The following is a 21,333-nucleotide window of genomic DNA, read 5'->3' as shown; positions in this document are numbered from 1 at the left end:
CCTGGGCCTAATCCAACTACTACCTGTTTTAACAAATATAGTTTTATTTGAGCACAGCCATGTCCATTTATTTACATCGTATATAATGCCTGCTTTTGGACTACACTGGCAGAATTAAGTAGCTGCCATATAAACTGTATTGCTTGTAAAACCTAAAATACTTATCATCTGACAATTTATATTTGGCCTGCACAATTGTCCTTTTGTTTGTTTAAATAAAAATGTGAAATACTTTCAACATTTAAAAATTAATTTCACATAAAAAAATACAGATTCCTAGCTTCTCTTGAAAAATCAGAAGCTGCATCCATTTTGGACCTACTTTTCTACAAGCTCTTCATTTTCCATTGTCCTTCCATCCCAGATGACCTTACTCATCTGTTTCCCACAGCCCTGAGGAATCCAAGCTTATAGACTCCAGAAGGAGCTGGCAATAAAGGCAGTAGTGAGTCAATCAAGAGCTAGGAATGCCTTGCTGAGTAGTTTGGACTCAGTCCTGAGGGCCAGGGAGCCACTGAAGCGTTTGAAATAGCCCGCATCCTGATAAACTGGCCTTTTGAAGAATAAGATGGATGGCACCATATAGAACAGACTAGTGAAGACAGAGGCCCAGGCAGTGAGACCAGGGAAGAGGCTTTTGAAGAAACCCAGGAAAGGATTGAGGAAGACCTTAAATTAATGTGGGAAGGAAGGTAAAAAGGAAGTGGATATCAGGAATATTTGCATGATAGTTAAGAGCACAGCTGGGACTAAGGTAGAAGCAGATATTAAATTGACAAATGCTAACCACTACTACTCTTACTGGGATGGTGTGGGAAGATCATTAACACCTACCATTTCCTGAACCCCCACTTGGGGATTCTCAACAAAATCAATAATGCATAAGGTCTGCTTTGTGTGGCTGATGGATTGACCTTGTGTCAAGAGTTCATGCACCAGGAGCTTTGGGAATAAAGTGGGGGCAGAGAAGCTTTTTAGAAGAAGCTATTAAGAAAAGTGTCTGAGGCCAATGGCTGTGGCCTTCCACAACAGGTAGGTGGAAAATCAGGGTGGCTGAAGGAAAATATGGCTTTGCTGGAAGGCTTGGGACCCAGTGTGCATCCAGATATGGAAAGTCTGAGCAAGCTCTTGATTGCCTCACCACTGCCTTTATTGCCAGTTCCTTCTGGAGTCTGTAAACTTAGATTCTTCAGGGCTGTGGGAAACAGATGAGTAAGGTCATTTGGGATGGAAAGACAATGGAAAGTGAAGAGCTTGTAGAAAAGTAGGTCCAAAATGGATCCAGAGGCCTCACAGGGGATCAGAGACAACACAGGACCCACATGCCTCTCCCTACTCTCTCCTAAATCTGTCTCCGAAACCAAGGTGGCACCTGCTGGTGGATGGCAGCTACTTCAGGACCAGATGGTGCTCTAACTGGAGACTTATCATTCTCAGGCTCCCCAGGTGCACAGCAGCTGGGTCGCTGCTTGCCTAGAAAGCCCCTCATGAGTCCTACAATAAAAATTTATTCCTGTCAAATAGTAAGGAGTCTCACCTTAAGAATTGAAATGCTATTTTCACATGTGAATGGAGAGGTCATCTCAAAACAGTTATTTATTTGAAGGGAAAAGAAAACAAGTAGATTTTGGTCTAGTGTTCTCCAAATGGAGAATGAAAGACAGAGGATTTAGGCCATTTCTCTTGGGTTAGCAGAAATGGCAGTTTCCATTGAACCCCACATAAAAAGGACTCAAACTATACACCCTGCCTTTTGCAATTGTGAGAGCTTCTCCAATTGAGTTTGTCTTAACAGTGAAAAGAATCTTACAGAAAAGAAAGGATTTTTCCTCAACAACCTACACACCTCTACCTAACTCATTCAGAAAAGTCACTGGGGCAATTTTTGAAGCTCTATATTACATTAATATTATAGAGAGATGTTGAAGAATGTCCACAAGGAGGAACGGGAAGACAAGGAAAAGCAAGTATGTTGAACAGGAAACCTGGAAAATGCTTTCACTTTAAAGATTAGTTTCTGAAGCAAAATTCCCAGAATCTTCAGTATTTGAAAGAACTTGTGATAAATGCTCTAAGCTCAGTTATTTTGTTTGTGCATGAGGTAAAGAAAAAGAAAACACAAGCCCAGGTTTCAGATTCGATCCATGGTTAGTAGGTAGCTGATTGATGTTACACTTTCACATAGATGTTTCTCTCTCTTGCTCCCTTCCCCTCTCTCAAATCAATAACAACATATTTAAAAATTAATTGAGGTCAATTGCTTTTTTTATGCAAAGCGTTGAAGCCAGACTTTCTGGGTTCAAATCCTCTCCACTATTCATTAGCTGTGTGACCCTAAGCCACTTACTTAACTTCTCTGTGCCTTGGTGTCCCTGGTCATAAAAGGATGTTGGGATCACATCTATCTCAGAGGCCATGGGTCTCCAATCTGGCTGTGTTTGAGAATCACCTGGGGAGCTTTTAAAAATTATGATACCCAGGTTGCATACTAGGCCAATTAAATCAGAACTTCTGAAGATTAGTCCTGGGAAAAAAATATTTTTTTTCTTTTTAAAAAATATATTTATTTCAGAGAGAAAGGGGTAGAGAGATAGAAACATCAGTGATGAGAGAAAATCATTGATCGGCTGACTTCTGCATGTTCCCTAATGGGGATTGAGCCTGCAACCTGGGTATTTACCCTGACTGGGAATAGAATGAACCCTGACCTCCTAGTTTATAAGTCAATGCTCAACCACTGAATTACACCATCTGGGCAAAAAATATATTTTAAAGCTTCCTAGGTGATTCCATGTGCCACCAAGAAAGGCTCCTTGCCATAAAGACTATGTGGGCGCTAAATGAGATAATATAGAAAAAGTGCTCCCAGTGGTACCTGATACAGAGGTAAATGCAGTGGTGGGGGCTGTGGGAGCAAATATCCAAGACTGGGAGGTGGACAGGGAAGGTTTCCTGGAAGAGGGGTGCCTGAGCTGTAAACTGAAGGAGGAAAGGAAGAAAGAGGGCAGGATGCATTCCAGCAGGAGCAACAATACCTACTGGTGTCTGAAGCCAGGAGGATGTAGCCCTTTGCAGGAACTGAAAGTAATTTTTTGTGATTGGAGCAGAGAAAGGAAAAAGGGAGAGCTGGGAGAAGGCACATCGCACTGGGTCCTCTAATGAGGTCAAAGGAAGCAAACCAGAACTATTGTGCTTGTCTGATAAAAATGGAATTTTCAAATTTGCAAATATTTTCATTTCATAACATACACATTTTCCATGCACAATATTCAATTATCCTATATAATAAAGAGCTAATAAGCAAATGGTCATTGCGCCCTTGCACCTGGGCTGGGGAACCTAAGGCCAGGCTGGGGGACCAGAGGCCATGCCCCCCCCGCCCTGGTGCCAGGGCTGGGGGACCTGAGTCCGTGCCCCCCACCCTGGTGCCAGCGTCAGAGGACCTGAGGCTGTGCACCCTGCCCAGCAGGGCTTAATGGGGGACCTGAAACTGCGCCCTCCCGCCCTGCAGGGCTTGATGGGGGTGGGGCTGGCTGGGTTTGGGTCTCACACAATTTCGAGGTTTGTGTGGGTGGGTGAGGACTTAACTCTGGGTCCTGTGGTGTGCCCCAGACTCTAACAGGAGTAAGATTTTCATATACATTTTACTAATTTTCTTTCATCTCTGACACTTCTATTATAGAGAAAGGGCAAATAGCAATATTAAAATATTTCCTCTAATTAATTCCCCTTTAATGTGCATGAATTTTGTGCACTGGGCCACTAGTTGTCTTTATAAAACACTTTATTTAGTGTAATGCATGTGTACAATGTTTTGCATTGCCACAGATAAACATTCATCTTGTGGTTTCATGCTATGTCAATCCTCAGGAAAGGCACACATATCCTCATTTTACCAGGACAATCGCTTTGGGTAAGAGGATAAGCTCCTCCTCATTAATCTCTACTGTCCTCCAGCTGCCCCTGGAGAGGGCCAAGGGTTTAGAGAAGAACTGAGAACTGATATTTCTAAGAAGGGTCGTTTTTCTTCAAGTATCTCAATGACCTTTGGCTCTACCAACATAAGAGGCTAAATAATAAATACCACTTTCCAGGTATGTACAACTTTATAAAGAGCCCATTTCATTAAGTTTTCACAAAAGTTGCAGCTATAATTTGTTGATGACAGCAGTGAGTGTCAATTAGGTTGAATAACTTGTCCAGGGTCATGAGGAAGTGACAGAAGGGGTTTTAACACAGACTGTTTTGTTTAATTCATGCCCTTCCCATGGAACCCTTTGTCACAGCTGTGCCTTGATCATGGAACAGCAGCAAGGCTGAGGCCCATGTTTCTGGGAGTCAAGTCATGGTCCTTTGGTTCATTTGCAGGAACGGTCCTTGTCTTCTAGGACCTCTTTATTTTTACATTTATTCCATTATGTCACTTCAAATTATACCAAATATCTGAACAATAGGGTCCATTACTGCACTCTGCCACTTTCTAGCTAAGGATTCTTGGGGAAGTAGCTTAACCTCCCTGAGCCTCGATTTTCTCATCTATTAAATGGGAAAAATAACTATCACATAGTGTTGTTGAGAGGGTTGAATGAGATGGTGTATGTAAATCACTTGTCAGTTTGTAACTCATAGCACTCAACTCATCAATTAGTGAACAGGTATTTATTAGGCGTGACAGCTCATCTGATCTTCAAACTACTCCCCCAACTAATATGTACTGAGTACCTGCTAGTGCAAGGCAATGTGCAAGTAATGACTATATGTTGGTGAAGAAAGCAGACATGTTCCCTGCTCCCACAGAGTTTACAAAATAGTAGGGGACAATAGGAAATAAATAGGTAAACAAGTAAATATATAACTTAAAATCATGGTAAATGCTATAATAGCACTCAGTAAATATTAAAATAAATAATTAGCAGGAAGCTGGTCATGCTCAGGTATTTCTCCAATTAAACTGGGAGTTGCCAGAAAGAAAGGGTGTCTGTATATAATGCATTTAGTTTATTGAATTTAACATAATCTATATTCTACCCTGGGATTCCCCTTAAATATATGTTGATCCCTTCTACACACGCTACTTTATCACTGTTTGGGATCTCTTAGAAGGAGCATGCTCTTGTTCCCAACATGAGCAACTAAGGGCAGAAGCTTTTTCCCTAAGGAACAGCCGGATAAAGGAGGGAGTGATGGAAGAAATAAAGAATAGAGAGAGCCCCATAATAACTCAGTCTTTACTCATTGTTAATAATATGGACTATGAATACCTATTTAAGTTATTTAAATTGACTTTTTCTGCTAGACTGACTATTTGGTGGCATCACAGTTACATTACATAAATAGGAGACATTTAGTCAACACTTTCATTTCACAGGTGATATAAATAAGGCCCACAGAGCATGTTCAAATATGTTTATGAAATATCATAATCAAACTATTTTATTTTATCCAAAATTAATAGATTCAAAGTTTCTTATTGTACAAATAAATAAATAAAAGTGAAAAATGTAACTCAGTTAAATATTTTCTTTGCCAAAATGATTTAAGAAGACACAGATACCATCAGCAGAGAAGCTTCATTTTCATTATTTTGTATAAATTTAAGTCTGTTTCTCTGTTTCACTTTGGATCATCTGCACTGAGAGAGGTGGTCTTTGTGATGATGTCATCAAAAAAACATAGTGTTCTGTGAATGTGATTGACTTCAGTCAGGCATGGAAGCCCTAAGAACTATATTGTCTATCCACTCAACTCATCAATTAGCGAACAGTTATTTATTAGGCTTGACAACTCATCTGATCTTCAAACTACTCACTCAAATAATATGTCCTGAGCATCTGCTAGTGCAAGGCACTATGCGAGCAATGGTGAAGGAAGCAGACATGTTCCTAGCCCCTATGGAGTTTAAAAAATAGTAGGGGATAATAGAAAAATAAATGATTAACAAGTAAATACATCATTTCAAATCATGATAAATGCTATGATCAGGTAGAGTATTTAGGGCTGTCTATATTAAATTTACATATACTAAACAAATTATTCATTGTTGATGTGAAATTCAAATTTAACTGGGTGTCCTACATTTTTATTTGCTAAATCTAGTAATCCTACCAGCATAGAAAATAAATGTGTGTGTGTGCATGTGTGTTTGTTTGTTTGTGTGTGTGTGTGTGTGTGTGTGTGTGTTGTGGGGTTAGGAGAGAGATATACTAAATAAGCTATGCAGGCAAAGTTCACTCCAGTCACTTTATTTAAACTAAGGATTGGACAGATGAAAAGAAGGCAGCAGGAAAGAAAGAGGAGGGCATGGTGGGATGCTATTGTAGGAGGGGGTGGTATTTTATTCCAGACAAAATAAATAACATATTCAAAAGCCCTGAGATGTTCATTTTGTCAGAAAATGTCTACTATGAGCCAGGTACTAGGCACTGGGGATGTAGTGAACAGGACAAAAGCACTCTCTGCCCTCACAAACCTGTAAGTCTGAGAAACCAATGAGGATGGCAGGACACAGAAGCAGAGAAACCATATTTAGCAAAATCATAAAAGATTGTCCAAATATATCCTTTTTATTCCCTTAACCATAAATAGGAGGCTCAATGAAAAAGAAGTGTATTTTTGTATAATTCAACAACCATTTCTACTCAATTTGGCCAAGAGGAAAAAAAGAAAAAAATTAAATTGACAGGCAAGCTTTGTTCTTCTTTACAATAATTGTCATTGGGCAACTCATCAATAAGATGCCCCCAAATCAATCCTAATATATAAAAACCCAGGATCCATAACATCCAAAATGACAGAAGGCTCGACCAACTGGAAGTCAGTGCTGGGAGTGCTGGCTTGCCACTTTTCCTCTCTGATTGCTTTTAAAATTTCCACTTTGTCTTTGATGATCCCAAATTTCACTATAACGTATTTGGATGTAGATTTTTAAACTGTTATAACATGTATCTTTATTTATTTTATTTTATTTTTTCCATCACCATTTATCCTCCCTATACTCTCCTTCCATCTCCCCCAACCTCTCTACCCACCTGCAATCAGCACACTGTTGTCTATGTCCAAGAGTTTTTTCTTAGTTTTCTTTTTTGCTCAATCTTTCCACCCACCCAAACGTCACCCCAACCTCTCACTCCCACCCCAGAGCTGTCTGCCTGCTCTCTCTCTCTCTCTGAGTCTGTCTTTATTTTGCTTGGTAGTTCAGTTTTTTCTTTAGATTCTACATATGAGTGAAATCACATGGTATTTCTCTTTCTCTGACTGGCTTATTTCACTTAATATACTGTTCTCCAGGTCCATCCATGCTGTTGCAAAGGGTAACATTTTCTTCCTTTTTACGGCTAAGTAGTATTGCATTGTGTAAATGTACCACAGCTTTTTATCCACTTATCTACTGATGGACACTTGGGCTGCCTCCAGATCTTGGCTGTTGTAAATAACACTGCAATGAATATAATTCATCCAGCTCTGGACATAATATGATATTTCAATTTTCTCTTCTTGAAAATTATCATCCATTATCTTTTTAGATATTGCCACAAATAAATTATCTTTGGTTTATCCATTTGAAATTCTTATTGATACATTCCAAACTTTTCTTATACTATCTTCTACATCCCTTAATGAGGCCTGCATAGTTTTTAATCTCTTCTGCATTCTGTGTCATTTGCCAACTTTATCTTCTGGCTCACTAGCTGGATTTAATATGACATTGGTCACACTCATTTGACTATTAATGTCAATATCTGCATTTTTTATTTTGAAATAATATTTTGTTTCCTATTTTACTTAGCTTGGTTCATCCATTTATCCCTTCAGTCATTTTTAATATGCCTGTTTTATAATTTATCTCCAACTTGTATAACTTTTTTAGTTCCTTAGGGTTCTTGTTCTTCTGATTTACATTTTTTTTTCATCCCCTGGCTTTTCTCCATAGTAGAATTATTTCCTTTAGTAGCCTGTAAATTTTTATTGTGAACTAATTTTCAGGAAAAATCATTTATTTCTGTGGAATTTCCATGTGCATGGGTTAAAAAAAAATATAACACTTTAGAGTCCTAAGGCATATTTGAAAATAAGAAAAGGGAAATGAGGCTGGGGCAGGTGTATTAATAGTCCTTAAAAGTTTTTGTCTTATTTTATTGGTTTGATTTTCTTTTATCACAACTGTTTAAGCCAGGGATTTTGATCCAAATTTCAGAATGATGACGTTTTTCTAACTATTACATAAGGACAATGGGTAGTTTGTGTAACTGAGGGAACACTTTGAGAGTCCCCTCTTTACCCAAAGAGCTTTGCTCAAGTTACATTGCCATAAATGAGCCTACAGACAGGGCTCCGATTTCCAAGACCTCTCAGTCAGTATCCTCGCCAATATCATGTAGCCACTGATGAGGTAGCTTCTCACTTTTGCTGTGGATTTTCTCTTACTTTTGACACCCAGGAAATTTCCTTTTATCTTCTTCAAAATCAATTCTACATTTAGAAAGGATTTTTTTGCCATTTAAAGTAAAGCATTCATCTGAGTTTGTAATGGCATAGACGCTATCTGCTTCATTTCAATCCACCATTTTCTGAGCATTCTGTTATTGTGAAATATGGTAGCTGTTGTTATGGGGTGCTCATTATACTTATCCTCCAGTCACTTTCTTTTAATAATAAATTTCATATCACTGATCTCAAGGATAGGGATATGATTCAGATCTGGCTCATCATTATGTTTATTTCCCTTGGAGTACTATGCGATTAGCCTAATTGTGATTGTCTGACACAAGCAGGGCCAATAGGAGTTATTCTCTGTGTCTGATATGCAAATATTTGGGAAAATCAAGCATTATATCGAGCCAGTACAATACAAGCCTGGAGATGTCATTGGTCACCCTCTCCTGCTTCTCAGAGTAAATCATCTGTGTACACTAGAAAAGAAAGAGGCCAGTGCTCAGGAGGAATCAGGACAAGAAAAAATAGACAGTTGTGTATATTTGAGTCCCTGGGTCCTGGCATGCTCAGACTAGACCTGACCCCTGTCAAATAGGCCAGGGAGTTCCTTTGGCTTAAGCTATTTTGAGTTGGGTTTCTGTCACTTACATCTGACTTGTATGTCAATAATTAAAGTACAATGCAATTGAGATAAAAAGCATCAGTGTGGGTTTCTTTTATCTACTTAGTTTTGGTAGGTCAATGTGTGGTGCATGGCTTGACATGAAGTAAAACAAGTTGTAAGTCGTAGGGCTGAGTTCAGGAGAAACAGTGACTGAATCTGGGAGACACAGACAAGGATAAAGCCAAGGTCAAATCCCAGGAATCTGAACAGTGCCATTAAGAGCTAGGATAGGAGAGATGCCCGAGTCACAGATGAAGAATGAGGAAAAAGACAAACAGGGCTGCAGCAGCAGGCAGGGGTATGAGCAGAAAACCCTGGAAGTCCTGATTTAAAACTGGAGAGGTCCACTGAGCTGTGCCTCCCAGGATGCCTTTCCAAGCCTGCTAGGTGATGCCACCTGGTGTCCAAAAAATGAATTGGCGTGGAATTCTGTCAGGACAAAGAGTCTTAAGGCAAAAAGGGCCATAACTTTTTTTTTCAATTATGTGTCACTGCAGTATCTAGACAAGCATCACTGGAGGCTAAGTCCAGCAGGTCATAATAAATGTGAAAAATCCTCAAAAGGCTGATGGGCTTTGATATTCAGCAGGGCTGAATATCAGCATTATATTACCCTGCTGCTGGCTGAAAAGCTGTAGGCAATTCCCCTAAGCTGATAATCTTTAACCATTTACCAAACCTTACCTTTGATATGTGTGTCTGCTTTGCTAAAGGGCAAAATGTGTGAATAAAAAGCTGTGGGTCCGGACATTCAGGGAGCCATTCCACTTAGAGAGCTGGTTTCCGTCTGGCTCCCCCAATGCCTTCCAAATTTATATTTCTTGTCTAGTCTCTATCCATTTATGTATCAGCCCCTTATCTAGATTCCTGAACTCTTGCTGAAAAAAGACTGCAGCATTTATGGCGCCTCAACGGGGGACATCTGGAGAAGAAGATTATTTGCCTGAGTGGAAAAGGGATCACTGATAAAGGTGGAATCACTGGAAAATTCAGTGGGGAGATTCACTGCACATAAAGCTCGTACCAGCTTTGGAATTCATGACCCAGAGTGGGCGAGGATGTCTTTTTCAAGCCAGGCCATAATGGGGAAGAATTCGGTTAAAAGGCAAAATTATAAAGAAATGGAAATGTCAAAGAGTACTCTTTTAAATCAGGCTCAAGGAAAACGAGTGGCCTTGTCATATTTAACTATGTGGGGTTTTGTTCAAATTGCAAAATGCCTATTCGTATTGGGGATCAAATGTCTGTTATTACTAAAAAGCCGCTAGATCCTCTGCCTCTGATGTGGAAAGGCTAGGCAGCTAGAGAGGAAAGAGCTATTACTCCTCTCGCAGGGGAACACTCTGATGCTTTGTTTAAAAATTACCATATGACGCCTTGTGACAGACAGAGTTTACCTAAAATAACTTTAAAGGGCTGGAGAATGAAAGAGGAAAAGATTCATGAAAAGAACTGTGATAGCCGAAACCGGTTTGGCTCAGTGGATAGAGCGTCGGCCTGCAGACTGAAGGGTCCCAGGTTCGGTTCCGGTCGGGGGCATGTACCTGGGTTGCGGGCACATCCCCAGTGGGAGATGTGCAGGAGGCAGCTGATCGGTGTTTCTCTCTCATCGATGTTTCTAACTCTCTATCTCTCTCCCTTCCTCTCTGTAAAAAATCAATAAAATATATTTAAAAAAAAAAAAAAGAACTGTGATATATTAAGTCTTGTCTACATGTTTGTTGATCTGCCTTTTTGTTTGGTTTAATGTGTTTATTGTTAGTCTATTAAGCATTCCTTTAATTTAATAAGAAAGGAAACCTGGGTGGCCAGGCCAGTTGCTGAATTTCCCCAGAGCAAGCAGGATGTGGGGGTGGGGAGACCCATGGTGATCCTGAAAAATGGACACCCATTCCCGAGAGTGTTATTAAAAAGTCTCATTTTCACCATGTTTCTTATTTCCTGGTCCATCATTTAAAATTTAGCAGAATTTAGAAAGGCATCTGCGATTTCTGTACTCTTGAAGAGAAAAAGCTGGCTTAAGACAAAAGTGCACTCTGTCCGATTTGGATAGATCTTGGGCTGAGCCCTCCTCGCTTTACAGATGATATAGAATAAACCCAAGACTGTTTTTTCTCAAAAAGATGGTGTTGTGCCCAGATTTCAAGATCCCCAAGAAAACCACACCAGGGAGCCAGCCAGTCCGATGCAAAAGCAGAGGGTCCTTTATTGAGCTAGCTAACTTGACTCTGCCTCCTGGCCGACACAGTGACCAGAAGCAGAGTGAAACCGCCATGAGAGAAACAGGGTTTTAATAGGGGGTGGAGTGAGGGGAGGGGAGCTGACTGTGGGCCCTGCCGATTGGCCAGGCGCCAGTCGGGTCTTCTTACACAGGATGTGGTCATCTCTATGGCGCGCACATCCCTTGATTGTCATTGGTTAGTTTAAAGAAATCCCGGGCGTGGCCAGCAGGGGCCTGGGCTTCCGGGAAGAAGGTACTCTCCTGAGTACATGGTGGCTGCCCCAACATGGAGGGTACGGAGCAAGATGGAGGGCATAGCCCTCGCCCTTTCATTCCCCCCTTGTCTTGGAACTTCTGGCTCAATCATGAGACGGACTGCATTTCTATTCCACCTTTGCTAGTGGCCCCTACTGGGCACACAGGACTATCAACTGAACTATCCCTATACGCTTAACAAATGGTCTGGTGGAAGGGGAAGAAACCATTTTGGCTTTAACAACTTTTATTGAAATAGGATTTTTCTTCTTAAAATTCCTCCATGGCTATCAAAAAAACCCAAATTAAGATTAATTTATCTACTGTCCTAATGTTTGCATAAACAAAAGAATGGTAACTGACTACCTTTGCTGGAATTTCATGGTTGAACCTTAATGTGCCCCATAGGGCCAGGAAGCCAAGCCTTCCAGCTGCCATCAGGCCTGCCTGCAGTATCTGCTGAGTTAGGTGAATCCTTCACCTGTAGCAACTCCACCTGAGCCCACGCTCCAGGCTTTAAGGCCCATCTCAGTAGCCCTCCTACTTGTTGCAGCCCAGAGTGTGTGGGGATTGTGCAGGGATAAAGAGGCATCTTTACTGTTCCCCTTCTACTCCTACCAACCGCCAGTGATGGTAGGGCGTGGGCCTGACGTTTCAACGCCAGCCATCTTCAGGGCTCCCAAGCAGGATACCAGGCTTTCTTCGTGGCATTTTTACTGGCTTCAAGTCCTTAGAGCTCAGACAGGGCTCTTTAAAACATGATACTCCAGTCAAAGTTTTCCGTTAATAAAACCACTATTAGGAACCAGTCTTATTGGATCTATGCAAAGAAAATGCATTGCCATGATTTACTTAGCATTGCCAGATTTCGGAGGAATTACATAAGGAGAAAAACATATTGATCTACTCTAAGATTTTCTGACTTTCCTTGCTAATTCCTTTTCATGGATTTAAAACAAAACAGTAACTATTGGCATTAAACTTTCTTTCTATGCATAATCATGTCTTAGATCTTTTATGCTAAACAGGCCTTTCCCAGCTTTACTACCCCTGACATGGGCATGATTACGCAGGCCTGCAAGCAGTACACAGGCTGCCAACTGTCAACTGTCTTTCAACAGAGACCAAAACCTGATGAGCACCATTTCCTGCCCAGTTGGGCACCTGCCCTCTTGGCAGCTAGACATCCTTTACTTTTGGGGGTCACCCCACACAGCTCCCTTCCAGGGCAGCCAACATACATTCAAACCTGCAAAAGAATCAAAGGTCAATATAATATATCAATACCATGAAACATAATATTGGCATCATGGCCGCTTCAGGCAGTCAAATCTTCTGCTACTAAACATGTGATTCTATAAATTGTCCTTGTCTCTTTGGAGCCATGTCCATGAAGATGCAGGCATTATCTAAGTGTATTACACAGTATTGTGGGGGCTCCTGGTGACAGGAGTGATAGCGAGTCATGTTACCGGCATAAGGCAGGCCGAGCACAGTGTAGCTTGAGCTTGAGCGGGTTGTGTCTCAAAGCTCCAGTTGGTGATGAAGTCTTTCCGGATCATGGATGGGTCCGCTGACCGGACGTGAGTGTGATGGACCCAGGTTGCGATGCCGTCTACCTTGAGAGTGGTGAGGGTTGTCAGCACCACAGTGTAGGGACCCTTCCAACATGGCTCTAGGGTCTCCCGGCGGTGCCTTCTGACGTAGATCCAATCTCCTGGTCTGTGCTGATGAGGAGTTGGGGTTGAGCTGGTCTCCTAGATAGCGTGGAGGCGCGGCCAAATGTCCTCGTGCGCCCTCTGGAGCCCTCTCAAGGAAAGAGATTGTTAAAGAAAAGCCACCCAGTCCTCGCCAGTCTCCGAGTCAGATTCCTCCTCTCTTGGAGAACTTCAAAGTCCTGATGGCTTCTAGGTAACCCTGTTTATTAGTTACAGTGCTCTGCTTTCTTGCCTTTCACCAGTTCCTTTTGTAGCAGAGCAGCAACCAGGCCTCTTTCAAGGGAACGCGCTAGAAGTTGGCATCAGCCCCTCCTTTGCTAGCAGCAACAGGTACCAAACCCTTTCAGTACATTTGACCAGCTTCATTCCCGCCCACCTTTACAGATTCTAAGGCCCATTGTTTTCCTTTAACCAGCAAGCTAAATGACACTGGCCTGTATTATTTAATTCAGCACAGGCAGGGGCAAGGGCCCATGAAATCTCTGCCCTGAGGAACTGTGAGCCCCACCCTTAAATGTCCCAATCAGACTAGAAAAGCCACAAATACCTTTTAAATCTACCCCAGAATTCCAAAATCCCAACGTAGCACAGACCTGAACAAATAATTATACCCAAGTATACATATAAACATCAAATAAACATTTATACTTACACCCTTTCAGTGAACAAGTACTTTTACAGTCTTGGGGTCATGAGCAGATAACAGGAACACCGCCCAAGTCCCCTGATGGGGGCCTGACAGGAACAGATGTGGAGGCCTCCCTTTCCCACATTCCAGGACAGGATTCTTGACCTATGTCTCATCCAGATAGAAACGGTACTCATATTGAACAAGGAAATTAAGATTAAATAGTCACGATAATTAGATACATTCCCCATTAAGAATTTTGAGGTGTATGTTATATTTATACCACAAAATACCAACAAATCAGTTTCAGTTGTGTTGAGATACAGAATAAGTCCCTTAGAGATCCTTGATAATTTATATCAGTAATCCATTCACACAATCCTCCAAAAGTTAAAGAGGAAGGAAAGAACCATTCAATATCCTTCAAGAGGATTTCGGCGAAACAACAAAATCGACAGATTAAACGCATTGGAAAACTAAGGCCAGAAGTACCCTCTGATGTTTCAGGGGTACCAAGGAAGGAGAAGTTAGGCCATGTCTAGCCCTTTTCACAATCCACCATCAGTGACCAGTCCCAGCTTTCTGGTCTATCATCCATTTAACATTTCTTTTTTTCTTCCATCATACCAAGGCCATGCTTTCCAGGTAGCTAGAATTCTTAGCCTTAATTTTTAGGTGATTAGCAATATATTCAATAATTTTTTAAGAGACATAGAAATTTCACTAAACAATTTTAAACAACAAAGATATATATTTAAGCAACAAGGACAGATCAATTTACAGAAGCAGAGACATCATAAAATTTAAACCACAGCTTTGGGTAACATAGGTTATACTTAGGCATGTCCTGGGTCTCCAGAACACTGAACTGGAGCCCTCTAAGATCAGTATGAAACCAGTTTCTACCTGAAATAATTGTACTTTACTTTATAAATTGGATTACTGCTATCCTGGCATAGCTGCTAAATTTCAAAATGGTCACAATTTTCCTGCTGGGGAATTCAAGAAGCAAATCTGTAGCTATTCACAAGTAAACTTGACTATCAACTTCCTGGTGGGACTTGCCTCAGGGCGGGAAATTTCAAAAGAGCTACTTTAAGTCGCCTTGGGAAACCAGACTTTATTTCTTTGTCAGGTTCATCTCCGCCATTTTAAAGGCCAAAACAGTCTCGGGTTTTTATTCTGTACACAGCAAAATGTCAAGTTCAGCTTAAAACTATGCGCACTCGTTTTTAAACTGGCCTTCTCCCTTTACATGTGCACAGAAATCCCAGATGCATTTATGAATTTGTAAAAGCTTTTCAATTCTTTATCTATAAGCCTTTTAAGAAATATGAGCTCTATTGTCGGCCTTTATAAAGCCACTGCTCAAAACATTGGTTTATCATATCACTAAAATTATATTAAGACCGTGATTGCTAATTTATTAAGCATTAAAGATATCTTCTTAAAAATAGTATTAAATAAATCTGAGAGGCAGGCACATTTTCTGCCCCATCTGCATTTCCTTAGTAAAAACTCTGCCTTAAAACTCCACCCCTGAAATCCCATCCTGCCTCAGTGAGCAGACATTCCTTTTGTGATTGCCTAAGTCAGAGGGAGGGGCCTTTGTTGTTCCAAGATGGCGGCCCCCAGGGGCACAGCATGCCATGCGGCCAACATGGCGGCTGCCAAGTCAGGCAGCTCAACATTGTGGCTGTCTAAACTGTTCTCTGACAGAAAAGATGATTTCCTCATTCTCACAATAAACAAGGGAAGAGCAAACCAAAATCCCTAAAAGACAGATGGACAACATTATATTGCAGAACTTTAAACCATGTTTTTTCTGCCTAGGGACTACTGGTGGAAAGCTGATTTCAAAGGAGCCACCTTTTGGCCGCTTGACCTTTTCTGGGAAGGTCAGCTAGCAAAAGGTGTAGCCATTTAAATGCAAACTATCATTCCTAAGATGGCTGCTGGCGGGAATTGGCTTACCTGCCTGCTAGGGGAAGGGCATGTCTACCCCTCCCTCCACTAAAAAAAATGTAGCTTTAAACTTTTTAACGGCAAGAAAAAAGACCTTAAACTTTCAGAGCTTTAAATATTAGGTAGCAAATAAATACTTAGCATTTTTCAAATCAATACTTTTACATTTAAGGATACATTTCAAATAAAATATAAGGCATTTTCAATTAATAGATTAACTTCTATCATCTAGACTTCATACTAGGCATATTCAGATAGCCACACAAAGGAGGGGAGAAGGCAGGCCCCCTCCCTCCACATTCACACACTTTCACCAGACATTCATTCAGAGTTTAAACAATAACAAATTCCCAACTCCTGAGGGAGCTCTACAGCCTCCCCCAAGCTTCTTGAAATGATCTATCACAATACCCAAAGGAGCAGGCTGAGTCCATCATAATGTCCATCCAGCAAGTCCACAAAATAAAACGGAAACACAAACAACTAAAGGGCCCCCCAAAAAAGTACAGCCTTCCAACTCCATGGAAGCAAAAACCGAAAAGCTAGATGATGGCTGCATGCCAACCAGCGGGTGCGACCCGCCTGTCTCAGATTGAGGGGGTTTCTACAGACCTTCCGACTCCGCGGGAGCAAAGCTACACCCCTTCAGATGGAGGATCGAGGCGTCCCCTGACTCCTCCCACCCTTGATCCCCCTGTGCGTCCACTTTAGATCATGCGGGCAATTACAATTACAGATTTCAGAAGTGAGCTCACACAGGACAGATACAAAACACACAACGATACAAACACCTACTGCGGTCAGTCAGGCCCTCCAGACTGGGGGTCCCTCGATGGTGTTGGGGATCCCGGCGAGCCCCCAAATGTTGTGCCCAGATTTCAAGATCCCCAAGAAAACCATACCAGGGAGCCAGCCAGTCCGATGCAAAAGCAGAGGGTCCTTTATTGAGCTAGCTAACTCGACTCCGCCTCCTGGCCTACACAGCAACCAGAAGCAGAGTGAAACCGCCATGAGAGAAACAGGGTTTTAATAGGGGGTGGAGTGAGGGGAGGGGAGCTGACTGTGGGCCCTGCCGATTGGCCAGGCGCCAGTCGGGTCTTCTTACACAGGATGTGGTCATCTCTATGGCGCGCACATCCCTTGATTGTCATTGGTTAGTTTAAAGAAATCCCGGGCGTGGCCAGCAGGGGCCTGGGCTTCCGGGAAGAAGGTACTCTCCTGAGCACATGGTGGCTGCCCCAACATGGAGGGTACGGAGCAAGATGGAGGGCATAGCCCTTGCCCTTTCAATGGCAAAAATGACTCAAAGAAAAAAATTACAGGCTAGGTTTGGGCAACAAGATTAGTGTTTCCATAATAAAGGGTCATTTTTGAATAATAATGAACTGCATTCCAAGGTTAACCTTAAGGCCACTAAAAGTCAGTAAGTTATCTCTGTTACAGAATTTGCTAAAGTAAATGCCTTGGATAATAATAATTGGCTTTAAAATCTCAAAATTGTTGAAATGGATAAATAAATGTAACTAAAATGAAGGATTTGTAGGGGAGCTTTTCAGTGATAATGAAATGAAATAAGGTTAACAAAAATTAATTAGGCACTCTTTCATTTAAATGGACCCAACGATCTCAGCCCCTGTGAGCATTTGAGTCACTTTTAAAACCAGCTTGTAGTGTGAATAGAGACAGTCTTTACCTGCAGAAGACCATGGAACACTAGCTCTTTTTATTCATGATTCACATCACCCTTCATGGCCTTCACATTCGCATGAGTTTCAGAGGCTGAGCTTCACAGCTCTTTCAACTGACTGCTGCACTGCAGTTCCCACAGCCCCTTACACTGCCCTGTGAGACCCCCTCCCCTGGAGCCTGGCACAGTGCTCACCACGCCCACAAGCACTAATGCACCTGATGGCATGGAAAACCCAACTGCCTCATCACTCTCCATTAAATGTCCACCAGAGAACAAAAAGCCTTCCCCTGAACATGCTTTGAGGGGGACTAAATCCATGGTGCCTTTCAGTAAAAAATAGTGTAAAAGCACTAAGGTGCCCAGACTGGATGAGGCTCCCAACACACACTCCTGCAAGCCTCCACCTTCAGGTGCTAAAATCTTTAGCTCCTCACTGCTTTAACCATGCTGGACATTTTCATACAATGTAGCCAGATTCTTTTTAGGCTTGAATCAATAAAAATTTAACAGAGAATTCAACCCCTGCCCCGCCCCCTGCTTTCAGATACAAGCAGTGATAAATATATAGCCTTCCAGTGACACACACTAACAATCCACAAGGGAAGAGCTGGACAAGTGGCCCATGTGTGCTTAGCCCCAGTTTGTTGTGTTAGGATATAACAGGGGTACACAGTAAAACTCAAGAGCCGCATTGGCTGTATAGACAATGAAAGGCGTTCACACCACAGTCACCACAGCTGGCTGTGTTTTCTGCAGTGGACCTTTAATATATTCGATAGAGGTATAAGTGAATCATATTGGCTTTACCATTTTGTATCACATTTTGCTTTATGATGAGCAGCAAGCCAGAGTCTATACAGACTTGGGATTTAGACATATAACCAATAACATATCATGAGAAAGAAACAGGTTTGCATGCTACAGTGCATCAACAAAGAACCATCCCAGCATTAACAGCTCTGCTACTATTTGAGGATGTCTGTCTCAAACTGCTCTCTGGTAAACTTTTTAGAAAGAAAGCCTCTGCTCTGACATACAGTTACTATTGTATCCCTGCCAATGTAAAAAAGGTGAAAATAATGTAGTGTGCTTATCTGTGTCATCTAAGCAAAAAAGAAAGAAGCAATGTGCTTCACACAATTCAAGCTAAGTTATCCATAGTCCCTGAGTCAGAAGTCCATAGCTCACAGAGAAAATCCAGTAACCCAATTTTAGTTTGCTTTGATTTTGAAGCCTTGTGTTAGTCAGAAGATGTGAAAGTCTTGGAACTGAATCATAAAATTTGCAAAAATGTCATATACTGAAAAAAAAATAGACAATTCACCCAGTCATTGTGAGCCCAGGAAGTGTGATATTCCTCCCAGACATCAGCTGCCCACCAGTCTCATGGAATTTAAGTCCTGAATGTCACTTACCCTATGACAATACAGGAGATGGCAGTTCCCAGGAAAGCATATGTTAAAATAGATCCTAAGTTTTGAAAAAAGTGTCTCTGGGGAGAAAAAAATATATTTTTATTGTCTGTCAGCATTTTTCTTAGTGTAACAGGAAATAAAAATCACATGCATTTTACTGCCTCCTCCTTTCCTCACTGCTTAGGCAAGTTTTGTTGTTGGAGCCCCAGTTCCTGGCCTTCTTGTACAATAAGACTTACTTATTCTACACTGCAAGGACAGAGGTTTCTCAAAGAAGTAGGGGAAACATCTGGAAGGTGATGGGGTAGAGATGACAGAAACAAGTCCCAGGCCTGGCAGGTGAAGAGAAAGGAAGGGACTGGGCAATGTCCATGCAGGGCTCTAGGAAGCTTGCTGTCACTGGAACCACTTAGCATTTAAAAATGCCATTCTAAAATATTTAAGTCGGTTGCCTTTTTACTTTTATTATTAGATCTCTGACTTACATGTTATGAAACAAACTTTAATCACCTACAAAAATTTATTTTGAAGACATACAAAATGGCACCCTAGTATTGGGGCTGTGTGAAGAAGAATGACCTGAATAAATCAGCCTCCTAAATCTTTTCAAGGGCTTGCTTGGGAAAACTCTCCTCCAGTTCTGTAAGTGGGGCCTGAGTAACCAGAACTGACAGCAAGAGGGAGCCCAGAGTCCACAAGAAAAACAGGTCTGCACTGAGCAAGCAGCCCAGCATCTGGCATAGGAACCCACAGACCCACAGGCACTGCCCAGGAATCTGGGCAGGAGGGCAGCAGAACAGCAGCCTCATAGCCTCTGCCACTCAAACTGAGGCCAGAGCCTCACTCTGGGATGGGTCATTGCCCCGCCAGCCCTGCACAACAGGCTGCATCTGAGTAATGGCAGAGGTGCTTGCAGCTGTGAGGCTGGGCCTCCACTCTAGGAGCACCAAGGGCAGAGCATAAGCACAGCTTTCCTGAGCTCTCACTCTGCGGGCTAACTCCATGCTAGTTCACTGCCTACTCTTGATTACACCCACAGAATATCAATGTCCAATAGTAATGTATATTTGGTCTCTGACCCCTATTCCTAACACAAGAGCTAAGACCCTTAGAATCCCTGGAGTGAAGTGTCTTTTGTATGCTAATGAGGTGACTGGTGGCTCCTAGAGCAGCAGGATGGTGGCCAGTCCCAGAAAGACTAAGTCACCATGTGAGGGTTGGAACTTTCAGACCCCACTCCTCAACCTCCAGGGAGGGGAAAGGGGCCAGAGATTGAGATAATAATCTATCGTGCCTTTTTGATAAAGCCTCCATAAAAATTCCTAAAGTAGGGGCTTATAGAGCTTTCAGGTTGACAACTCCTTGGATCAGGAGGGCAGAGCAACCCAATTTCTCAGGGACAGGAGTCCTATGCTCAGGATACTTCTGGATCTCGCCCTATGTACCTCTTTACCCGGTTCTTCATCTGTATCCTTGATTGTATTCTTTATAATAAACTTGCAATTTAAAAAAAAAAAGAAAGAAATATAATGTGGACCATGTATATCATTTAAATTTTTCTAGTAGTTACATTAAAATATGTTTTAAAAAAAGCAAAATTAATTTTCACAATATTTTTATTCAACCCCATATACCCCAAACATCATTTCTACATGAAATCAAATATACAACATTATTGAGATATTTTACATTCTTTCTTAATACTAGGTCTGAGAAATCCAATGCATGTTTTACACTTAAAGCACATCTTCATTCCGACTAGCACACTTCAAGGGCTTAGTTGCTGCATGTGGCTAAAGGTCGGTGTGTTGGCCAGAGCAAGTTCAGAAGAATTCCAAGCATGTCAGATTTTAACCTATATAAAATAATCTAAGATAATGATATTTTTACCAAATAGGTAAACCCATAAAATAACTGTTTTTTCAGTAGTGCTATTTTCCTTGATGATAAGGAAAATAGTCACCATAAACTTACCTTCTTCAGGCTATATCCTGCATGAAATATAATTGGTGGCAGTAGGACATTGAAAAAGATTTCTGGGTCAAATGTCATCTGCCAAAAAAATAAAATAAAAATGAAACTGCAGTTAGGAAGATGCTCCTTTGGGTCACTAAAACTGTGTTTTAAAAATACAATTATATCACCTTCTCTAAGGTTGTATGAGGCACATAAAGAGCCTATCATATTGGCAGAAATAAAAATAAGAGAAAATGTGAACTTAGACATTTGTCAGTGCAATATAACTATAAGGTAACATTTAATGTGTATTTTCTAGAGCCAACAGCAACACATCCCAGTGAAACTCTGCTGGGCAAAGAAAACTTTTCCCTCTTATTTTGCTTAG

At 41.5% G+C, this 21,333-nt stretch overlaps 1 protein-coding gene across 1 annotated transcript in view; it reads right to left on the bottom strand.

Moving 5' to 3' along the window:
• The window catches only part of SLC9A9 (solute carrier family 9 member A9), a 367,982-nt gene extending 346,941 nt beyond the window's left edge, over positions 1–21,041 (bottom strand). The window contains 4 exon segments of the mRNA XM_059686208.1: positions 15,685–15,692; positions 16,764–16,823; positions 18,986–19,066; positions 20,964–21,041. Coding sequence (XP_059542191.1) covers positions 15,685–15,692; positions 16,764–16,823; positions 18,986–19,066; positions 20,964–21,041 — 227 coding nt within the window.
• Between the last annotated feature and the right edge of the window lie 292 nt (positions 21,042–21,333).

Source organism: Myotis daubentonii, chromosome 3 (assembly GCF_963259705.1).
Source record: "Myotis daubentonii chromosome 3, mMyoDau2.1, whole genome shotgun sequence".
NCBI classification, from domain to species: domain Eukaryota; kingdom Metazoa; phylum Chordata; class Mammalia; order Chiroptera; family Vespertilionidae; genus Myotis; species Myotis daubentonii.
Note: the sequence above shows the minus strand (reverse complement) of the source record. Positions and strands in the feature narration are given on the sequence as shown.